The 18,669-nt window shown below is 36.4% G+C and overlaps 1 protein-coding gene across 4 annotated transcripts; it reads left to right on the top strand.

The window, feature by feature from the left end:
- The first annotated feature begins 1,557 nt into the window (after nt 1-1,557).
- gga1 (golgi-associated, gamma adaptin ear containing, ARF binding protein 1) lies at nt 1,558-18,648 on the top strand. Of its 4 annotated transcripts, none has more exons than XR_013781927.1 (18): nt 1,561-1,635; nt 5,520-5,604; nt 6,158-6,233; nt 7,323-7,421; nt 7,864-7,987; nt 8,178-8,275; nt 9,206-9,286; nt 9,692-9,829; nt 10,000-10,081; nt 10,490-10,600; nt 10,752-10,889; nt 12,247-12,317; nt 14,195-14,370; nt 14,620-14,837; nt 16,187-16,297; nt 16,395-16,564; nt 16,641-16,751; nt 17,339-18,648. XR_013781927.1 is itself a non-coding variant. In XM_079376846.1 (17 exons), exons 1-17 carry the CDS (start codon nt 1,593-1,595, stop codon nt 17,447-17,449), a joined length of 1,932 nt encoding a protein of 643 aa, XP_079232972.1. In that variant the 5' UTR covers nt 1,558-1,592; the 3' UTR covers nt 17,450-18,648. The 4 variants fall into 4 exon arrangements, 2 of the variants coding, with proteins under 2 accessions (XP_079232972.1, XP_079232971.1); XR_013781928.1 differs by having other exon boundaries at nt 14,587-14,837; XM_079376846.1 differs by lacking the exon at nt 16,187-16,297 and having other exon boundaries at nt 1,558-1,635.
- The last annotated feature ends 21 nt before the right edge of the window (nt 18,649-18,669 follow it).

Here is an 18,669-nt window from a genome sequence, read left to right as displayed (position 1 = left end):
GACATGGGACAAAACATGTCCAGCAATTGTAACTGCTTTCAGTTTAAAAAAAAAAAAAAATTAAATTGTAAATGTTATGGGGATTAATAATAGAATGTATTTAACACAATTATACCCTTCAATTTAATTAGATTATTATTATGTGAAATTTATGACACTTATTGTCTTCTCACTACATCTAAAACAGTGTGTCCACAGAGAAGGGTTCAATGATTAATATGCTGTAAAAAGCAAAAAAAAAATTTTTAATGATTTTTTTTTTTTTTTTTTTAAACCCTTGTTTTATCAAATGTAACACTTAATAATATCATCTCATATCAAAGCAAGGTTGTTTTTCAGTGACACATGCATGTTTCATAAGGTTTCAAATTTGTGTCCCCACTTTTTTTCAACACCATCGGACATTCATTAAAATGTAATAAAATCAGGGAATATCAGGGGCAGCAGTCACTCTTAAGGACCCCCTTGCTACAGTCCTCCTCTGCAGAGTACATCAGTGTCAGACAGGCTCTGGTCAGTTTTATAGTTTTAGAATTATTAACGTTAGGATATTTTAAATCCTAATGTTAATATTTCCTGTGTCACAACTATATGAACTCCATTTGTTTTGTGAAAGAAATGCCAAATTTGTCAACACCGTCAGATTTTGTGTTCCAATAATATATCAAAATACTTCAATGTGACTAGTCTTGAATAAAAGCTTGATAAACAATAACATACTCACTTTTTGTTGTGTTTGTTTTAATACAGTAATTGATTGATCCAAGGTATTTGATAGTTAAAAAGTCTACAAATTCGGGTTTTCGTGACCACCGTTAGATGTGTCAACTCTGTCAGTTCTGTCACGTCCGTCAGAGGAATATTTCTATAATATTTCATTATGATATTTTATATTTGTTGTGGAATTGTTGGTCACATGTAAAAGTGCAATCTGTCTGCTAACATGAGAATGTGTTTTGAAATGTTAAAAACATCTTGAATGCTGTTAAAGATAAAGTTGAAATTATATTACACAGTCCAAGGTAAAAAAGCACATTTTGTTAAAAAAAAGAGAAAAGTTGGGAGGTTGTATCAAAGCATAGCTCAGTAGCTTAGTACATATTAGATACATAAATGTAGTTTCATTTGTCTGAGTACAAGGTTTTATTTTTTCAATTTTGCACACTGTTTTGTCCCACTTCTCAAGAATGACTGAATTAACATTATTATTCTTGGAAAATTATTTTTTATATTTTTTACACAGGAATAGATTCCTTTCTACACTATTTCTATACCTTCCTAGATGTCAAAAGAAACGGTATCATTATTTCTTATAGCTGAAATTAATGAAGAACAAGAACACCTTGAATTTCTGTAATTAAACAGGAACTTAAAGAGAAGAAAAAACTCTTTCTTTCTTATAAAAAAAGTTTCCACATAAAAAAAAACTTTCAGGCATCATGAAACATACTCAGTCAAGTAGCCTACTACTACACTTCTACAAGTTTGATTAGGTGTTTCATTATATGAAAATAAAAATGCAGAAGTACTTCTGTTGTTCGAGATGTCACGTGTTTCATCGCGAGATCTGAGTCTTGTGATCTCGGGTGAAGATGGCGGCTCCGCCTGACGAGCAGAGCTTAGAGTCCCGCATCAGTAAGTCAAACATATTTAAACTACAAATATATTACATTCTAATGTGACAGTGTGAATAACAAGGAAATACATATGCTCAAGATGATACCTTGACGCAAACGGTAAACTGAACGCAGATGCGGAGTGTCATGGTGTTGTTGGCAGTTGAGTTATTAGCATGCTAACGCCGATATAGTTGAGTTTCTGACACACTTTTGTTTTAGTGTGTTTTGTGCATTTATTTTTGCTGTTGTGGGAGTGTGTGTTCTGTGCTGGACAGGTAAGTTAAAGAAGAGTTTGCAGGCTATCTGTCCGTGAGTCGAAAGGGAGGAGTCTGTGTAAAAAGCAGAATCACATAATAAATAAACTATTGAATGAATACATTCAATAACAAAATATTTGTTACGCTTCTATTGTGTGAAGTCCCTATTTACACCATAGTTCCGTACAACCATCCAACATGTCAGTCAAGAAAAGATGATTCATTCGCCTGTTTCCTTAAAGGGGCCACATTCGACTTACTCTTTTGTCAGTTTTGTGTGTCCACTTGTAATGCTAAAGTCACAGACATCATTTACTTTGAGGAACCGTTTCTACCCTGTCTCCAACCATTTGAATTAGTGTCTTTAAAAAGAAATATGGACTCAACACCAATAACATTACTTATTACAGGTATATGTTTCTTAATTGGAACATTGTGCACAAAGAAATTAATACTTATGAAATATTTTCTAAAGTCAATATTAAATTAAAATGGACTTCTATATATTTTCTTTAATTATGTCACTGGGTTATTGTGATTTTTTTCCATGCATTTAATTTTGTATACATTTTCATTGACGACCTAATCTTTAGTCACATTCAGATCTGCCTTTATTCCATTATACAATGTATATACACTTTTCACAATGCAGTCAACAACCTATGAAACTAGTCTGGCATACTGGAGAGGGAATTTTGACTTTGAAAATAATTAGATTTATGGATAGTAAGATAATAATAGGCTACAGTGAACCTACAATGAACAAGGAATATTGTGTACATTATATAAATACTTTAAAACAATTTCTTGTTGATGTAGATCAGCTTCTAGATTCAGATGTTTGTTTTTAATAACTGATCTTGGTTATTGTTGTTTTAAAACTCGATTCCAATTCTATTATTTTTTTAAAAATCTCTAGATTCTCTATTCTTTTTGTATTCTATGTATTTGTTTTCTTTTTATTTATTATAAAATTAACATAAAGCAAAAAATGCCTCTAACCCTCGATTACTCTTTTTCTGTTCTATCTGTTTTCTTTTTATTTATTATATAATTAAAAAAAAACAACAACAGCAAAAACCCTTGCTACGTGCACTGTTAGGCTAACTGAGACTTGCTATAGCACTTGAATATCATTGCTCTTTTGTTGAATTTGACTGTTTCCATTGTCGTCATTTGTAAGTTGCTTTGGATAAAAGCGTCTGCTAAATGACTAAATGTAAAGGGGAAATACTTTGAAAGTAGGGCTGCTCGATTAATCAAATGCGATTGTCATGCGCATCTAGTCAGTAACGCCGGTTCTGTAATCGGTAGTAAATCTCCATCACGTGCTTTCAGATGGAGCAGAATTTAATACACAGAGCCGTAGTTCGCTGACAAGCTATGCAATATCGTGTTCATAATCGCAGGCCGATTTAATCGCGCAATTATGAAATAAAAAAAATTGTTCTGCGATAATGACTAGGGGTGTAATGGTACGCGTATCATGTATCGCAGTGGTTTTCAAACTTGTTCCTGGGGACCCACAGCTCTGCACATTTTGCATGTCTCCCTAATTTACACACCTGGCTGATTCAGATCATCAGCTCATTAGGAAAGAGCACCATGAACCAAATGAGTGTGTCAGATAAGGGAGAGCAGTGGGTCCCGGGGAACAGGAATGAAAATCACTGGTGACGAACACAGTGCTGTGTTGTCACGGGAACATCACAGCTGAAGATAATGAGGACACTACGCTCCCTTCACCAAGTGCATTCCAAACGACTACATAATGGCACGCACGTGCCCTGCTCACTCCAAAGTCCCCACTCCAAGGGGATAGGGATGATCACTTCCATTTGGAACTGCCCGTGAACTGTTCGATATACGATACACGTACCGTTACACCCCTCAATGACAGCTGTTTGTGTAGCTTCTCGGTGAACTATGGCTCTGTGTAATAACAAATGCTGCTCCATCTGAAAGCACGTGAAAATACTAGTGATGCACTGATCATGATTTTTCATGGCCGATACCGATTTTTTTACAAGCAAGCTGCCCGATACCGATTTCCCATTTATTTTCTTTAAGCAACAAACAAGAATGAAAGTATACATAAACAAGGTGTTTATTTGGTTTTTAACAGGCCAAACTGGCTATTGAAAACAATAACTGTAACCATCTGAAATTAAAGGCAGTAACTGAGCACTAAGTACATTCAATAGAAACATAGATGGCACTGACATCAGCATTTAGCTTTTGTTTTTAAATTGGGTTGAAACTACATAAAACTGGCCTTAAATGAAAACATTACCTGTAACCATGTGAAATTAAAGGCAACAACTGCACAGTTACAATCCAAACAACACAATCAACACACATTCAACAGTCCAAACAAAGATGTTACTTAATCATCATTCAGCATTTGTTTTCATTTTTAAATTTGGTGTAAAGAAAAAAGGTCTTTACCAGTGAAACTAAATAAAACCAAAGTAGTCTATATAAATACATTTTTCCAAAATGTAAAATCAAATAATGTTTAGTGCAACGAGTAAAACAAAGATGCTACAGCAGGTGCTTTTTAAATCAAATTAAGTCAATGTAATTTTAAGGTAAAATAATCACCCTGTACAGAACTGACGTTTACTTCTTGCTTTTCAAAAGTGCATGCAAGTTAAAAAAAAACAAAAAAAAAAACATTATTTACAAAAAGAAGCATTTCAGCTTTGTTACAAGTTGGTCTGTTTCATTTCTCATCCAACACGTGAGAAGCTGCGCTGAACAACCGTTCACTGTCTACGCTTGCGCAGGAAAGCGGCTCTTATTTGTGCACCAGTAACGTTACACCAACAGCTGTTTGCTTCTTGGTATCTGTTTTTCTGTGTTTGTTGTGCTTGTGCCAAATGTCTTCCACACAAATGACATGTTCGCAAATGATTACAATGTAGTGTGCACGAATAATCGGCTGAAAAAAAAGACAAAAAAACGCATTATAAGCTAAAAACGTCCGGTTCCGATTTATGGCCGCATCCCTAGAAAATACCACATTTAATGTTATGTTTTTACTCCAAACTCACTTCATAACGTCAGTCGAGTGTTTGAAATAAATCCTTCTGTGAGATGATGTGGCTTCTTACACAGAATAAGGCACACAACATATTTCATAGTATTCTAAGCAGTGATAAAGGCTATGTCGATTAGCATTGCATTATTATATACTTTATTATAATGAAAATATATAATTATAATAATAATTATAAGAATTCCGAAAAATCATATATTATCTTAGTCCTGTGTTTATTAGTCATTGAATTAATGAAAGCAGTTAAATCTTTTGTTTATTCAGCTACCTATAGGGATTTCCTGGATTTCTTCTGCAGGGTGTTTTTGGCCCTCTGGCCTTCGGATGGAGATTTACTACTGATCACAGAACTGTGCTTCACTGACAAGATGCGCATGACAATCGCAGCTTTTGCCTAATCGCGATTGAGATTTCATTTCGATTAATCAAGCAGCCCTATTTGAAAGGATTTCTTATTGTTTGCTTTCACGTATTAGTGTTGAATTACAGATGTTGTGATCTTTATGCAAAATTGCTGAAATGCTTGTTGTTGGTTATTGTAGTCTTTCTAACTTTTTTACTTTTTTGATGTCTCACCTGTAGACAAAGCGACCAACCCTTTAAATCGAGAAACTGACTGGGAGAGTATTCAACTGTTCTGTGACCAACTCAGCAATGAACCTGAAGGGTGCGTCCACATTTCCGTCATTTTTAAACTTAAATGTTTCTTCTCAAATATGCAAAGCGAGGGACTGTTCACACTGAATGCTGACATTTCACTAGTCTGTTTCATTTATTTTAAGCCTCAAGCAGTGGCTCAATACCTTGGTGAGATATTGGTCTTACTGACTACAAATTAACTTCTCTCCTGTTAGGGGGGGGTTGAGCAAACTCACATTACAGTGACCACTGAGCTTCTGAAGAATTGAAAAGCCATTGGTGTACTTGTATTTGAGTTTTCCTTAAGCTTCTTCTAGGGTTTATTGAATGTGTTTTTTTTTGTCATTGGGGCCGTGCATGTTCATATAACAGGCCCAAAGCGGGAAACACAATTAAAGGGTAAAGTTAGCTGTCCTTATTTAGGTAAGCTTCACGTGACTGGGAAATGTGGAGAAAGTCAAGTCTTAATTACGAGCTAATGTAAAAATAAATTGCTCAAAAATCTTTTGCTTTTGTTAGTGTGAATGTTCCTGATTTACGGATTATTCTTTTTATTGTGCTAAATAACGTTGTGTCTTTAGTCCACAGTTGGCCACCAGGCTTCTTGCTCACAAGATTCAGTCCCCTCAGGAGTGGGAGGCCATGCAGGCGCTCATGGTAAGATCAGCATTCTTTTCTCAGGGGTGTGGATGACTATGTAGTCAAAGACTGATTAGGGGTCCCAGCACTAAAATATGCTAAATTTTGATTTATGAAAGCACTGCTAAGATATAAGCCCATTAAATGGTCTACTTTTAACCCAGTTTGACTAATTGACTTAGTACTGATGAATGTCAGACTTAATGAAACACATAGACAACAGGATATTCTAAGGATGAACACAATATTTGTTCTACAAATATAAACATATATAATACAAATATAAACCTGTCATAAATCAACAACCATTTGATCAAGGAAAATTAAATTTGATGTGTATCTTCTTTAAGGCAAGTGTTGATCAAGCCATAAAAAATAATCATACAAATCAACAAAAATGGCTGCCATCAGCCAATCAAATTTCTGCAGTTAATAACTTGCATGAAGCTGTGTATTCAATTTAGGGAGAATCGTCCACAAGGTGGCACTATAATAAGATAATGTACATTTTTGCTGGTAACCTTAGAATCTTGATGGCTAGAAGAAATATTAATCCTTCCTAATCATTGACAAAGGTTTAATTTAATCACTCTCTAGAATGTCATGTAATGTAACCAAGCAAAAAAAAAAAAAAACATTTAAAAAATAGCAATCCTCACAACAGGAGGTTCCTCAATTTAAGCACAAAAAGAGCGTCTCTTACTCTGCAACTCTTGTTAACAGCACCGATCACTGTTGTATCCGAAGAAAAGAGTTTCTTATACCAGAGGCTGATAAAATCATATCTGTAGTAAGTGCTTGAAGTGGGCAGTAGACCAGTGCACCATTTTCTTATTTTCTCTTATAGAGTGTCTGCAAGGTTCCATCTATATACCTGTTTTGTTTTTTCTTCATGTTGGTTGGCCTGTATGATGAAATTGTGGAAAAAATGTTTTTGTTTTCTAAGAAATGTCATTTCCGAATTATTCACAATTCAAAACATGAAATGGTATTGGGAATAAATGTTCTGTATGAATCATACAGCTAATATTAAGAAATGATCTACCTACATTATTCTTTCTGTTAGGGAAAGCATAACTTTTTGGCGCTGTCTGTTTTTGTCCTAAGGTTCTAGAGACCTGTGTGAAGAACTGTGGGAAAAGATTCCATAATGAGGTGGGGAAGTTCCGTTTCCTGAATGAGCTTATCAAAGTGGTTTCCCCTAAGGTATGTTTTGTCTGTGTATAAAAATCAGCACTGTCCCTTTTTTAGAATTCACACCACGAATGTTACTATAATCACAAAACATAACATTGAAGGAATTTGTAGCTATTCTGTAAAAGGATTAAGTGAATAATGTGAAAAGTAAATATCTTAAATTGTATAAGAAAAGTCCTAAATGGAAGACCATATGGCCTAATGTAATTATAGCTTCAGAAGGCTATGACTTATTTTAAATGAATGTGAGCATTGCACATTCAGATTAAAAAACTGTGGCGCTGTTGCACATTCTAAAGGTTTGTGGTTTCAGAGCAGTTATACACCTTATACTGAGGAGACTGTCTCCTGCTGCTTAGAATGGGAATATTAATAGTCAATATCTTTAATGTCTAAATTTTTCCTTTAATTTAAATTCAATAACTGTCCCTGTACTCTATTTTTGTTACAGTATCTTGGTTCTCGAGCCCCAGAACCAGTGAAGAAAAAGGTTTTAGAAATGATGTACAGCTGGACTGTGAGTTTACCAGAAGAGACAAAGATTTCTGATGCTTATCAGATGCTTAAGAAACAAGGTAACCTGACATGCAGGGTGCCGATTTGTCATAACTAACATGCATTTAACACCTGATACATGTTTGGTCAGTTGTTATTCTGGCATTGGTACTTTCTCACCGGACTCGCTGTATGTCCTATGTTGGTGTTGTGATTGTGTGTTTTGGAGTGTTTGTTTGGTAATACATGAGCTACATTGTCTCCTTTTAGGTATTATTAAACAGGACCCAGACCTTCCTGATGACAAGCCCTGCCCTCCCCCGCCCAGGCCCAAAAATGCCATCTTTGAGGATGAGGAGAAATCAAAGGTTTAAAACAACACCCTTTGTACCCTATCAAAAATACCTCTCTTCAGAGCAAGCCGTTTTTTTCATGCCGCTTTAAATGCAAATGAGCTCTGCTCACCCCGCCCCTCTCTTCTGAGCCGCTCTCTGAGAGACCGTAAACTTAAGCCACATTCATCGTGAAACTAGAACATTATTAGGAAAGGCGATTTGCAAAGATTCATAAAAAACCTTATACTCGCTTCTTCTGTAGGCGAGGCTGGATCACGAATGATTTGCGCGAACATAAATGCATTTAGGTAGATCGGGGGCACATTCCCTTCAAAAACAAACTTAATCCACTGCGTCTTCTGAGGCTCAGATGTCGGGAGTAAATGACGACTGCTATGTTCATTATTACATCCAACAACAAAACACCCCAATCGCTTAGGAGACATTTTTGTCTACATCTGCTCCGGTGTCGAAACAATGGCGGACTTATGACAGCTCACTCAGGGCGGGTCTAAGGTAAGACACCAGTCTAGTCTGTGCTGAAACGCTACTGTCAATCAACAATCGTGGGAGCGGCCTTCATCTGTGTGACGTCACACAGACAAGAAGCTGAGAACGGCTTGATTTGAGAAAGGGGTTATGATTTTAGTAGAATAAAAAAAAAACACTGGGTGGATTTTTATCATTATATGGTTGTTGTGTACACACACTGCCAATACACATTTCAGTTCAAATAACTTGTAAAAGTGCATGTCGCATCCGATGACCCCTTTAAGAAAGATTCGGGAGTAAGGTTGGTTAATTTGACCTGTGGGACAAGACACAAAACTATGTAACTATATGTTTGTAAACAATGAGCTTGAGTGTTTTAAGATGAGTTCAGGTACATAAAGGAGAAATAATTATGACCTTACTTACATTTGTGCACTCTCTTACTGTTTTTTGTTTTTTTTGATTCAATAGATGTTGTCTCGCCTTCTGAATAGCTCTCACCCTGAGGACCTGCGGGCAGCAAACAAACTCATTAAAGAAATGGTTCAGGAGGTGTGTAGGTGTGTGTGTGTGTGTGTCTCTGTCTGTCCTAGATATTGGATTAACTCTTAGTGGGTTCTTAGTATCTATGAAAGGACAAAGAATGGTCTATTTACACCAAAAGCAAAACAAGTATCTGTCTGAAAAAAAAATTACAGGGGTACAATAGATGCCGCAGCACACAGTTCACCTATTAGCTGCTCTTTTTAATCCAGTTGTCAGAAGAACAGAACCAGGAAATACAAGTTTTACATTCTTGACATTTAACAGGTTTAACGTCTTTTGAGGGGTTTTTGGGAATGGTGAAATTCAAAGCAGCAAAAATGTATACATTAAGTGAGAATAAGTCCGTGAGCTGTACTTTTTACTGTGAGCTCTGATGATCTGCTGTGTGTAATTTGTACACTCTGTTTTCAGGATCAGAAGCGTATGGAGAAGGTGTCAAAGAGAGTGAATGCTATTCAGGAAGTAAAGGAGAGTGTTGGGCTTCTCACACAGTTACTGGGAGATTACAGCAAAGAGAGCGGCTCACATAGCAACGAGGAGCTAATTAAGGTCTCTAACACATGTGTTTGCACAACAGCCTGTCACACTCCTGACATGGCAGTAGTGGACTCAGAACTACTTTTTCACTCAACACAATCAAAGCAGCAAATTTTTCACATAATGCTAGTTAAGTATTTGTTTTTGTTAAATAATTCTGTATGGTCTTTGTGTCATTGTAGGATCTGTACCAGCGCTGTGAGAAAATGAGACCTACTCTATTTAGACTGGCCAGTGATACCGAAGACAATGATGAAGCTCTCGGTAAGGCATACTGGCTGAAGGGCAAAACCTGTATTTACACAAATGGTGTTAAATTCACATTTTGCAACATTGACACTTGTATTGACCTGAATTTAATCAATATTGAACTGACTGAATAATTACATTGTTGTCTTTTGTAGAACTGGTTATAGCTGAATTGAACTCATTTTCAAATTGACTTTACACTGTTATTGATCTGAACTGACTTGAGCTAAATAATGTTATTGTTGTCTTTTAGAGCTGTTTTTCAGCAGTATCTGAGTTTCCTCTATAGTTGAGTTTCTGTAATTGAGCTCTAGAAGCTGCTTTGACACAGCATTTATTGTATAAAGCACTATAGAAATAAAGGTGACCTGACTACAAACTGAATTAGTCTGTTTCTGATGCTTTCTTTGTGTTTGTCTTCAGCTGAGATCTTACAGGCGAATGACAGCCTAACACAGGTGATAAATCTGTACAGACAGCTGGTGAAAGGTGAGGAGGTGAATGGAGACACCAGCAGCACAGCCAGACTCCCAGGTACAGCACTGATGCCATCCTTGAGCTCAGTGAAGTCTACAGATATTGAGAGAATTTATTCTGTGGTTTTTGGCTCGTGGGAATTTCTTGTGTAATAGAGTTCCCACTAATTTCTGTGTTACTTCTGATTTCATACTCTTGGTGTTCATAGGCTGCAGTACCGCTCTCTTGGATCTGACTGGGCTGGATACCTCTCCTTCGGCTCAGTCTTTCTCTGAATTTCCCTTTAAGACACCATCTTCACAAGAGCTGGGCATCAGCCTTTTGGATGATGAGCTCATGTCCCTGGGTAAGAAATCTGTGATGACACTTTGCCATGTAATTCTCTTGATATTATATGAATTGTGAATTGGGGCATATGAAGGGTTACATAAAACCCTAGAATGTATGACTCAAAAATACTAAATGAATGCAAAAAGGAGGTCAAAATTAGCCATCTTGGTTTTAGTGATTTTTCTTTTAAGAAAAGGCTGCTTATTTTATAATTGTATTATTTTTTTTTGTCAGTGTAATGAAATCATTTAAGAAACTGATACACTGCTCTACAATTTCTCTAAAAAAATAATCGCAATTACAGCTGCCTTTGATAACCTAATCATGAAAAATGTCCATTAAAGCATTATATTTTATATTTATATTTACTTCCACTGCATCCAAGGTTACTACTTGCAATGTGTTTAGCATTGTAGCTGATCACATTCATGTCTGTTGGGCGCATGAATGCAGTCGGGCATGTACATAAATCTCCGCAGAGAAGAAATTCATTTAAAATCATCTTTGTTCATTGCAAGCTTACTGACCTAGTTCTAAATTTTATTTATGCTCCTAAATACCTCGGTTAAGTGCAAATGCAAAGCCTTCGGTCTGGATTTTTCTTCATTTCTAAGATAATAAGTCTCTGATTGGCTCAGTTATACTGACTGGACTAGGACTGGTGAACTCTAGGGTCTGGTTGGATTCTTATAACTGTTTAAGAATGGGACTTAAGTGCTGGGTCCCCACCTCTAAGTATTGCCCCCAAAATGTATATAAAACTACAATGTGCAGATTCCTTTGATGACTGCATTGCCACACAGCACATTCCTGCTAAAAAGATACACTAGACTTCCTGGTCTTCGCTTCTGAATTTTCTACATCAGTTTCATTGGTTGTAATAGCAGTTTTTGTGATCTATTCACAAATTAAATAAAACAGAATTCAGTTAGACTGAATCCATGAAACTAAACAACATAGAGGTCTTAGGATGTGTTTCAATGCAGGTACGCATGTCGTGTGAGCTGGCCCCTAGGGACAAAAATCATAATTTTAGATTTCCGTTGATATTGTGATTAATATTGAAATTTACATTTAATTCCATGTAATGTTCAAACCATTAAATGTATTTTTATATAGTATATAATTATCAACAAATGCATAAAGACATCTGACTATTGTCTGGATGGCACTGGCTGAGGGAGACAATATAAGGCCACTGGCTATGGTTTCTTTCAGAAGAAGTGGTTTGGTAAACTGTGTTTCAGTAGTTAGTTAACTAGTTGGAACTTGGAACTTGAAGTTAACTCTGTAGGAACTTTTCAGACTCTTAAGTTTTGTGACCACATACATGTGACTTAATATAATCATGTTTGTTTGTATCTCTGTTTCAGGCTTGACTGAAGTCAATTCTAATCTGGCAATTTCTCAATCTGGAGATGCAATGACATGGAATACTTTTCAGGTGAGCACGATAATAATCCGTTACATTTATTTGTGTTGTAATCATGGGATAAAGACCAATGTTTTATGGAAGTACCAGGATGGTTGTCTAGTCATCCACCAAGCAGCTACTTGACTAATTAATCTAGATTTGATTTTTAATTTAATTAACAGTATTTATTGCAGCATGCCAATAATCTCACGTCTTTTGACAGACTATTGGGGCAGATTTTTTTTCTTTACTTGCATCTCAAATTCAATGAAAATGCATTCTACAGTGCAGTTTTTTTTTATTAAAAATGATGAATTATCAAGTTGTGAGTTATGATTTGACAAAACAAAAACAGATTACATTTGTATTTGTACAGGTCTGTTTTTCTGGTGCCATGAGTTTTATGATGGTGTGTCAAATTAAAAACAGGATTTGTGCCATTCAGGATTTAATTAAAGAATGATTTACTTTCCTTTAGTAAAAAATAGGGATGGGCATTTTTTTAGTAATTTTGGATTTGAATGTTTTATTAAAAAATATTCAGTTATTTGTTTATTTAATTTAAGTTGAGAGAGAATTTTTTTGTTGCATGCTTTTTATTTAGATAGGACAGTAGGCTGACAGGAAGCAAAGTGGTTGAGGAGGGGGGGATCAGGAAAGGTTCGTGAGATGGGACCCGAAACGCAACGGCGCTACATGAAAGAAGCCCCTATTATGGTTTATGAAAGGTTCTTTTTTTTTGGTTTTGGGAGTCTCCAACAACAGGTTGACATGCATGCAAAATCAAAAAACACTTTCATTTTCTTATAATATGCATTTAATTTTACATTATTTGCTCAGCGACTCCCAAACGATTCGCTCAACGATTCATTTTTCCAAACCCCTCCTTTGTGTGACGCTAATCTGCAGTGATTGGTCCGATTGGTCTATTTCATTTAAAGCAGTGTTTGTGATTGTGAGCAGTGCTGATTTGTGTACAGCCGTTACTGGGGAAAGCGGCACCTAGTGGCAAAAAGTGGGCGGGCAATATGCTAATGTTTCATTTTGATGTCAACAGGAAACGTCTTAAGATTCGTTTTAAAAAACAACTAGTTTCAATGATTCAGAGTCTACTCTTTCTTTTGAGAGACAATAACTTTATACACGGTGCACTTTCAGATTTCAAATTTTGCAGGATGTTTTCATTCACTTAGAGCTGTTACACACTTCATGAAAGGTAATTTTCAAAAATCCATAATAGGGGCACTTTAAAATAATTAAGATTTTGTCACCATTTCTGTTAGCAGTAAGGCCAGCTGCAATTATTTACATGTCAAGTATTAATTGCAGATCAGACATTCAACTAGTCATGCAAACCCCTAGTTAAAACTTATAAATGCATCTTGCAACTAAATGCGTTTTTAGGAGAATGGGAAAGGTAGGTTTTGAATAGTGTGAAGGAAAAAAAAAAAAAATTTGTGGTACGCACTGAATGCAAAAAATACCATGATATTACGCAGCGCCTGCTGCACCCCATGGTACAGCAGCAAAGTTCCTTGATTATTACGCCGGAATAGTTCCTAGCCATATCGGCCTAGAAAATCGCAACTGTTCATTTTCCGTCAGTCTTAGTACACGATGTAACTACAGATGAGTCAAGTTTTAAATAGGAAAAATATCGAAAATCTTCGGTCATTTTAGAGCGCAATGCTAACGGTATAATCAAATTCAATGATCTATGCTAAGCTAAGCTAAAAGTGCTACCGCCAGACCCAGAGATCGGCAGAGTGTTCCTTTAAGACTGACTAGTCATGCACCTACTAGTCGCTTATGAAAATGTGTAGATTTTCACATCCCTAGTCTGTTAATGGCTTGGTTAAATGTTATATGGATCCCTGCTTACCATAACACTTGACCGGTTTTGTTAGTCATCAGAGTCTGTGGATGCAGCTGTTACGCCAGCAGTGCTGCTGCCAGTGGCAAGTGCTACCAAGACGCCCGTTACTGTGCCTGTGACATCCACTAAATCCTTAGATGAGTTAGACCTGTTGGGTAAGACCCTGCTTCAGCAGTCTCTACCCCCAGAAAGTCTTCAAGTCAAATGGTAAATTTCCTCTTTTTTTTTTTTTTTTCATTAATTCAGCAAAGCACCTCAAACATAATTTTACTTAAGGCCTTTGGAATGTATCATTGGAAAATGGTTGCTTGTTAATGTTTGCGTGCAAATGTTTATTGTGAAAATACCTGCAAAATAAATACAAGATTATGGAAAAATGTGATTAATATTCATGCTTTAAAAATATATATGGCTACATATCAGTGCAACAGATATGCATCGACACTTCTTCAATAGGGACAAACTTCAGTCTCAGTCCAAGCCCACACTGCGAGACCTTCAGATCAAGTCTGGAACCAACACTGCTACAACCCCCAGCCCTGTGTTGGCCTTCTCCTCTGAGCCAGGCTCTCTCCTGAATTCGCAGCTCCCAGAAGGCATCACTCCAGCTTCTACCCCTCAGGATGAGATATCATTGGCGAATGTGATTGTGCCCCTGGAGTCTATCAAACCTAGTAAGACTTTGAGCAAACGTTTAATTGGGCTGGTCATGCTTTTCTATGCAATTACAATAAAAAGTATCAAGATGTTTTGAATTTAGTTTCAGAATTTAAGGCTGTAGAAAATGTTATATCTTTATAGTTTGCAAATATCTCACATTTAGGAACAGACAGACAGGATACAGTTCACTGTTAAAGATGCAGAAAATGTAGTGTAGCGACAGCCGTTTCCCCTGCTGCTTGAAGTGTAATGTCATTTATTTGAATGTGTTTTTCTCTAGGTAAAGCCTGCTTTTATTAAATTCTAAACTTAAAAATACAGAACTAATTTCAAAATTTGTAAAGTTTTGTAAAGCAGCCTTGTAGATATAAACAATGACTGAGCCTCATGATCACTTTCACCTAAAATATGTCTATTCTTGCGCTTTTATGGCAGTTATCAGCTTAAAATAGAGCAATATTACCAATAAAAATTACATTTAAGTCTGTAAAGCTATTGTATTACTTTTGAAGTCTTGGAAGATGGCAGACAAGTTATATAGATCTCTTTAATGGTGCCTTTGTGTTGTTTTTGACGCTTGAAGGCCTCAGTCCCTATGGGGACTAATTTACGTTTTTTAAAGATGTGTTTTTATGTGTTCCATGGAAGAAAGAAAATGAAATGGTTTGGATTTACATGAGTGTGAATTAATATTTAGTGGTCTATACTCTGCAAATTGTGGTGATGTTGCGGATTTGTTGTTTGTTTTAAAGGGTTACTCCACCCCAAAATTAAAATTTTGTCATTAATCACTTACCCCCATGTCGTTCCAAACCCGTAAAAGCTTCGTTCATTTTCGAAACACAATTTAAGATATTTTAGATGAAAACCGGGAGGCTTGTGACTGTCCCATTGACTGGCAAGTAATTCTCACGGTCAAAGCACAGAAAAGTATGAAAAGCATCATCAGGGTAGTCCATCTGCCATCAGTGGTTCAATCTGAATTTTATGATGCGACGAGAATACCTTTTGTACGCAAAGAAAATAAAAATAACGACTTCTTTCCAACAACTCGTCTCCTCTCTGTCTCTCCGTGTCACCGTAGCGCCATTTTAGAGATTATCCATTATTTTTGTTCAAATCAAAGCGTAAATACACATAGAATAGCACATCCTTGTGTTGCGGCTGATACAGAAGAGCGTACGCAGTTTGCGTTCAGTGGATAATCTCTAAAATGGCGCTACGGTGGCACAGAGAGGAGACGAGTTGTTGGAAAAAGTTATTTTTATTTTCTTTGCATACAAAAAGTATTCTCGTCGCATCATAAAATTCAGATTGAACCACTGATGGCAGACCCTGATGATGCTTTTCTGTGCTTTGACAGGGAGAATTACTTGGCAGTTCATGGGACAGTCACGAGCCTCCCTCATCTAAAATATCTTAAATTGTGTTCCGAAGACGGACAAAGCTTTTACGGGTTTGGAACGACATGGGGGTAAGTGATTGATGACACAATTTTCATTTTGGAGTGGAGTAACCCTTTAATGTGAGGATGTGTTGTTGACCAAGTTGTTTTTTCCTATTTGTGACAGGTAGCTTGTTACCTGTGACCATCTTTGATAAACACAGCCTTCGAGTTCTGTTCCATTTTGCAAGAGACTCTCCACCAACCCGGCCAGATGTTTTAGTGGTGATTATCTCAATGTTGTCATCTGCCCCTGTGCCCATCACAAATGTGCGATTCCAGGCGGCCGCTCCTAAGGTAACTCTATTTATCATCCATCATTACTGAACCTGTATATAATGCTGTATTGAAGCTGTATTGTATGTATGTGCAGACTATGAGAGTAAAGCTGCAGCCACCATTGGGATCAGATTTACCTGCCTTCAATCCTTTATTGCCCCCTGCCGCCATTACACAGGTCCTGCTTTTAGCCAACCCTCACAAGGTAAATAAACAGTCATATTCAGGGAATACTGTGTTGTAGTTGGGCTGCAGTAGTACATACTGTATATATTAGATGCAGATATAGGGCTTACGGTATGGTCCTTAAAATGACAAAGAGTAAACCAAATGGGGGAAAAACAAATATTTAAGAGCTAGAACTTACAAGCCCAAATATACTAGAAATAAGAACCCCCCCTCCGCCATTATCAAACTAATTAAGTATTAACAGTTTCTATGTACACATGCAACAAAATTTGTCTGAGGAAAAAAAAAAAATTTTTTTTATTTTTTTTATTTAAATTAAAAATGTATATCTGAAACCTCAGATTTAGCGGTGAAAGACTTGTAACTGTGCCACTGTGTTTTTACATGAAGAATTTCAAGATTATTTTTCTCTCTACTGTACCAAAATGTGACTCCAATATGGAGGTATGCACTGAAACATGATGGTTGTGAAACTGTGATGGTTATGGTTTGTGGCTTATGTCAGACGTGTGGCTGTCTTTGTTGCTGATTTGCAGAGATTATCTGATTACATTGCATTTCGTCAAGTTCATACTTTCATATACGTTTTCTTTCTTTTTGAAGGAGAAGGTGCGGTTGAGATACAAACTGACATTTGATTTAGGACAAGAATCACACGACGAGAGCGGAGATGTAGAGCAGTTCCCTCCACCAGAGTCCTGGGGAAACCTTTAAAGAACAGACTGATTTCCTGCTAGTGGCCCGTCTGCTTCCTTATGGCAGTTCATATCCAGACTGTCAATGGCTCTGCCTTTGGTCTACATCCTTCTATCTTCTCCTTAATGTTTGAATGAGTACTGGGAGGAGGTCTTTAAATGAACTCATTTTTAATTCCAGTTGTTCTCCCCTTTTTTCAGCTTTGTTTTCTGGTATGTCAGGACCTTTTTGTATGAAGCTTTAAATGTTTGAAAGTTAGAGACTTGAGTTTTGTGGTCATTTATGACATTATATCCATGTGTGAATTGAGATAATAGTCTCAGTCAGCAGCAATGGCATAGAGCAGGTTCAGTTTCTGCACTAATTGTTTCATTGTGTTGATCAATAGGTTTTGTTCACTTGCACACATTCTTGATCTTATTTTGTGTGTGTTTGCTTGATTGTATTGTCAGGCTGCATGTGGTTTTAATGGCAACTAAAAAATCTATTTCTTAGCAAGAAATACTTCAAATTCAAATGGTCTATATATTATAAATCATACAGCCCCGTGTCATTCACTGTAATTTTTTCATCTTAATTTATGATTGTCCAAAAATTGCCCCTTGTGCACTGTACTGCTCTTGAACATCACACTGTCTTGTTTATATTTACCGTACGTGCCTAATCAGATAACTTTTTTTCATGCTAATGTCAGTATAGACATTTTGCGTTGATTGTTTTTAATTGGCAGTGTAACAGTTTTCCCCTTTTGTTTGTTGAGATTGTCTTTTGTTTTCCGATTCCTTGATGGTTCCACATGTAAGCTGGGCTCTCTCAGTGCAGTAGTTTAATGAATACTTTCACCTTTACCATTCCTATACGAGATAATTGAAGAATTCTGTAATCAAGATGATAACACAGGTCATTTAAATAACGGTACTTCAGTTATATTTAAGTGGAATCAGGATACTCCTGCATCTGAATTTTCTGTAGACAGTAATTGAAATCACTGTGTTCCCAAATTAAACAATTCTAGTTTGTCACTCCTTAGTTAAAGGTCTGTGATGAGGTCAGTTGCATTCCAGATCATTAATGTCCTTCCAACATGAAGTGTAAATAATATCGGTATTGCTATTATGTACATTTGCCAAAAATTAATACAGAGACTAAACATATGGGGAAGTGAATGTAGTGCAAATATGTATTTAAGGGAAATAAAGTTATTCTTTTTCTCTGGGGTTTAAAATGTGTTTTCATTC

The sequence above is a fragment of the Barbus barbus genome (assembly GCF_936440315.1).
Source record: "Barbus barbus genome assembly, chromosome: 25".
In the NCBI taxonomy this organism is placed as follows: Eukaryota; Metazoa; Chordata; class Actinopteri; order Cypriniformes; family Cyprinidae; genus Barbus; species Barbus barbus.
The sequence above is the reverse complement of the archived record's forward strand: the minus strand, read 5'-3'. Positions and strand labels throughout refer to the sequence as shown.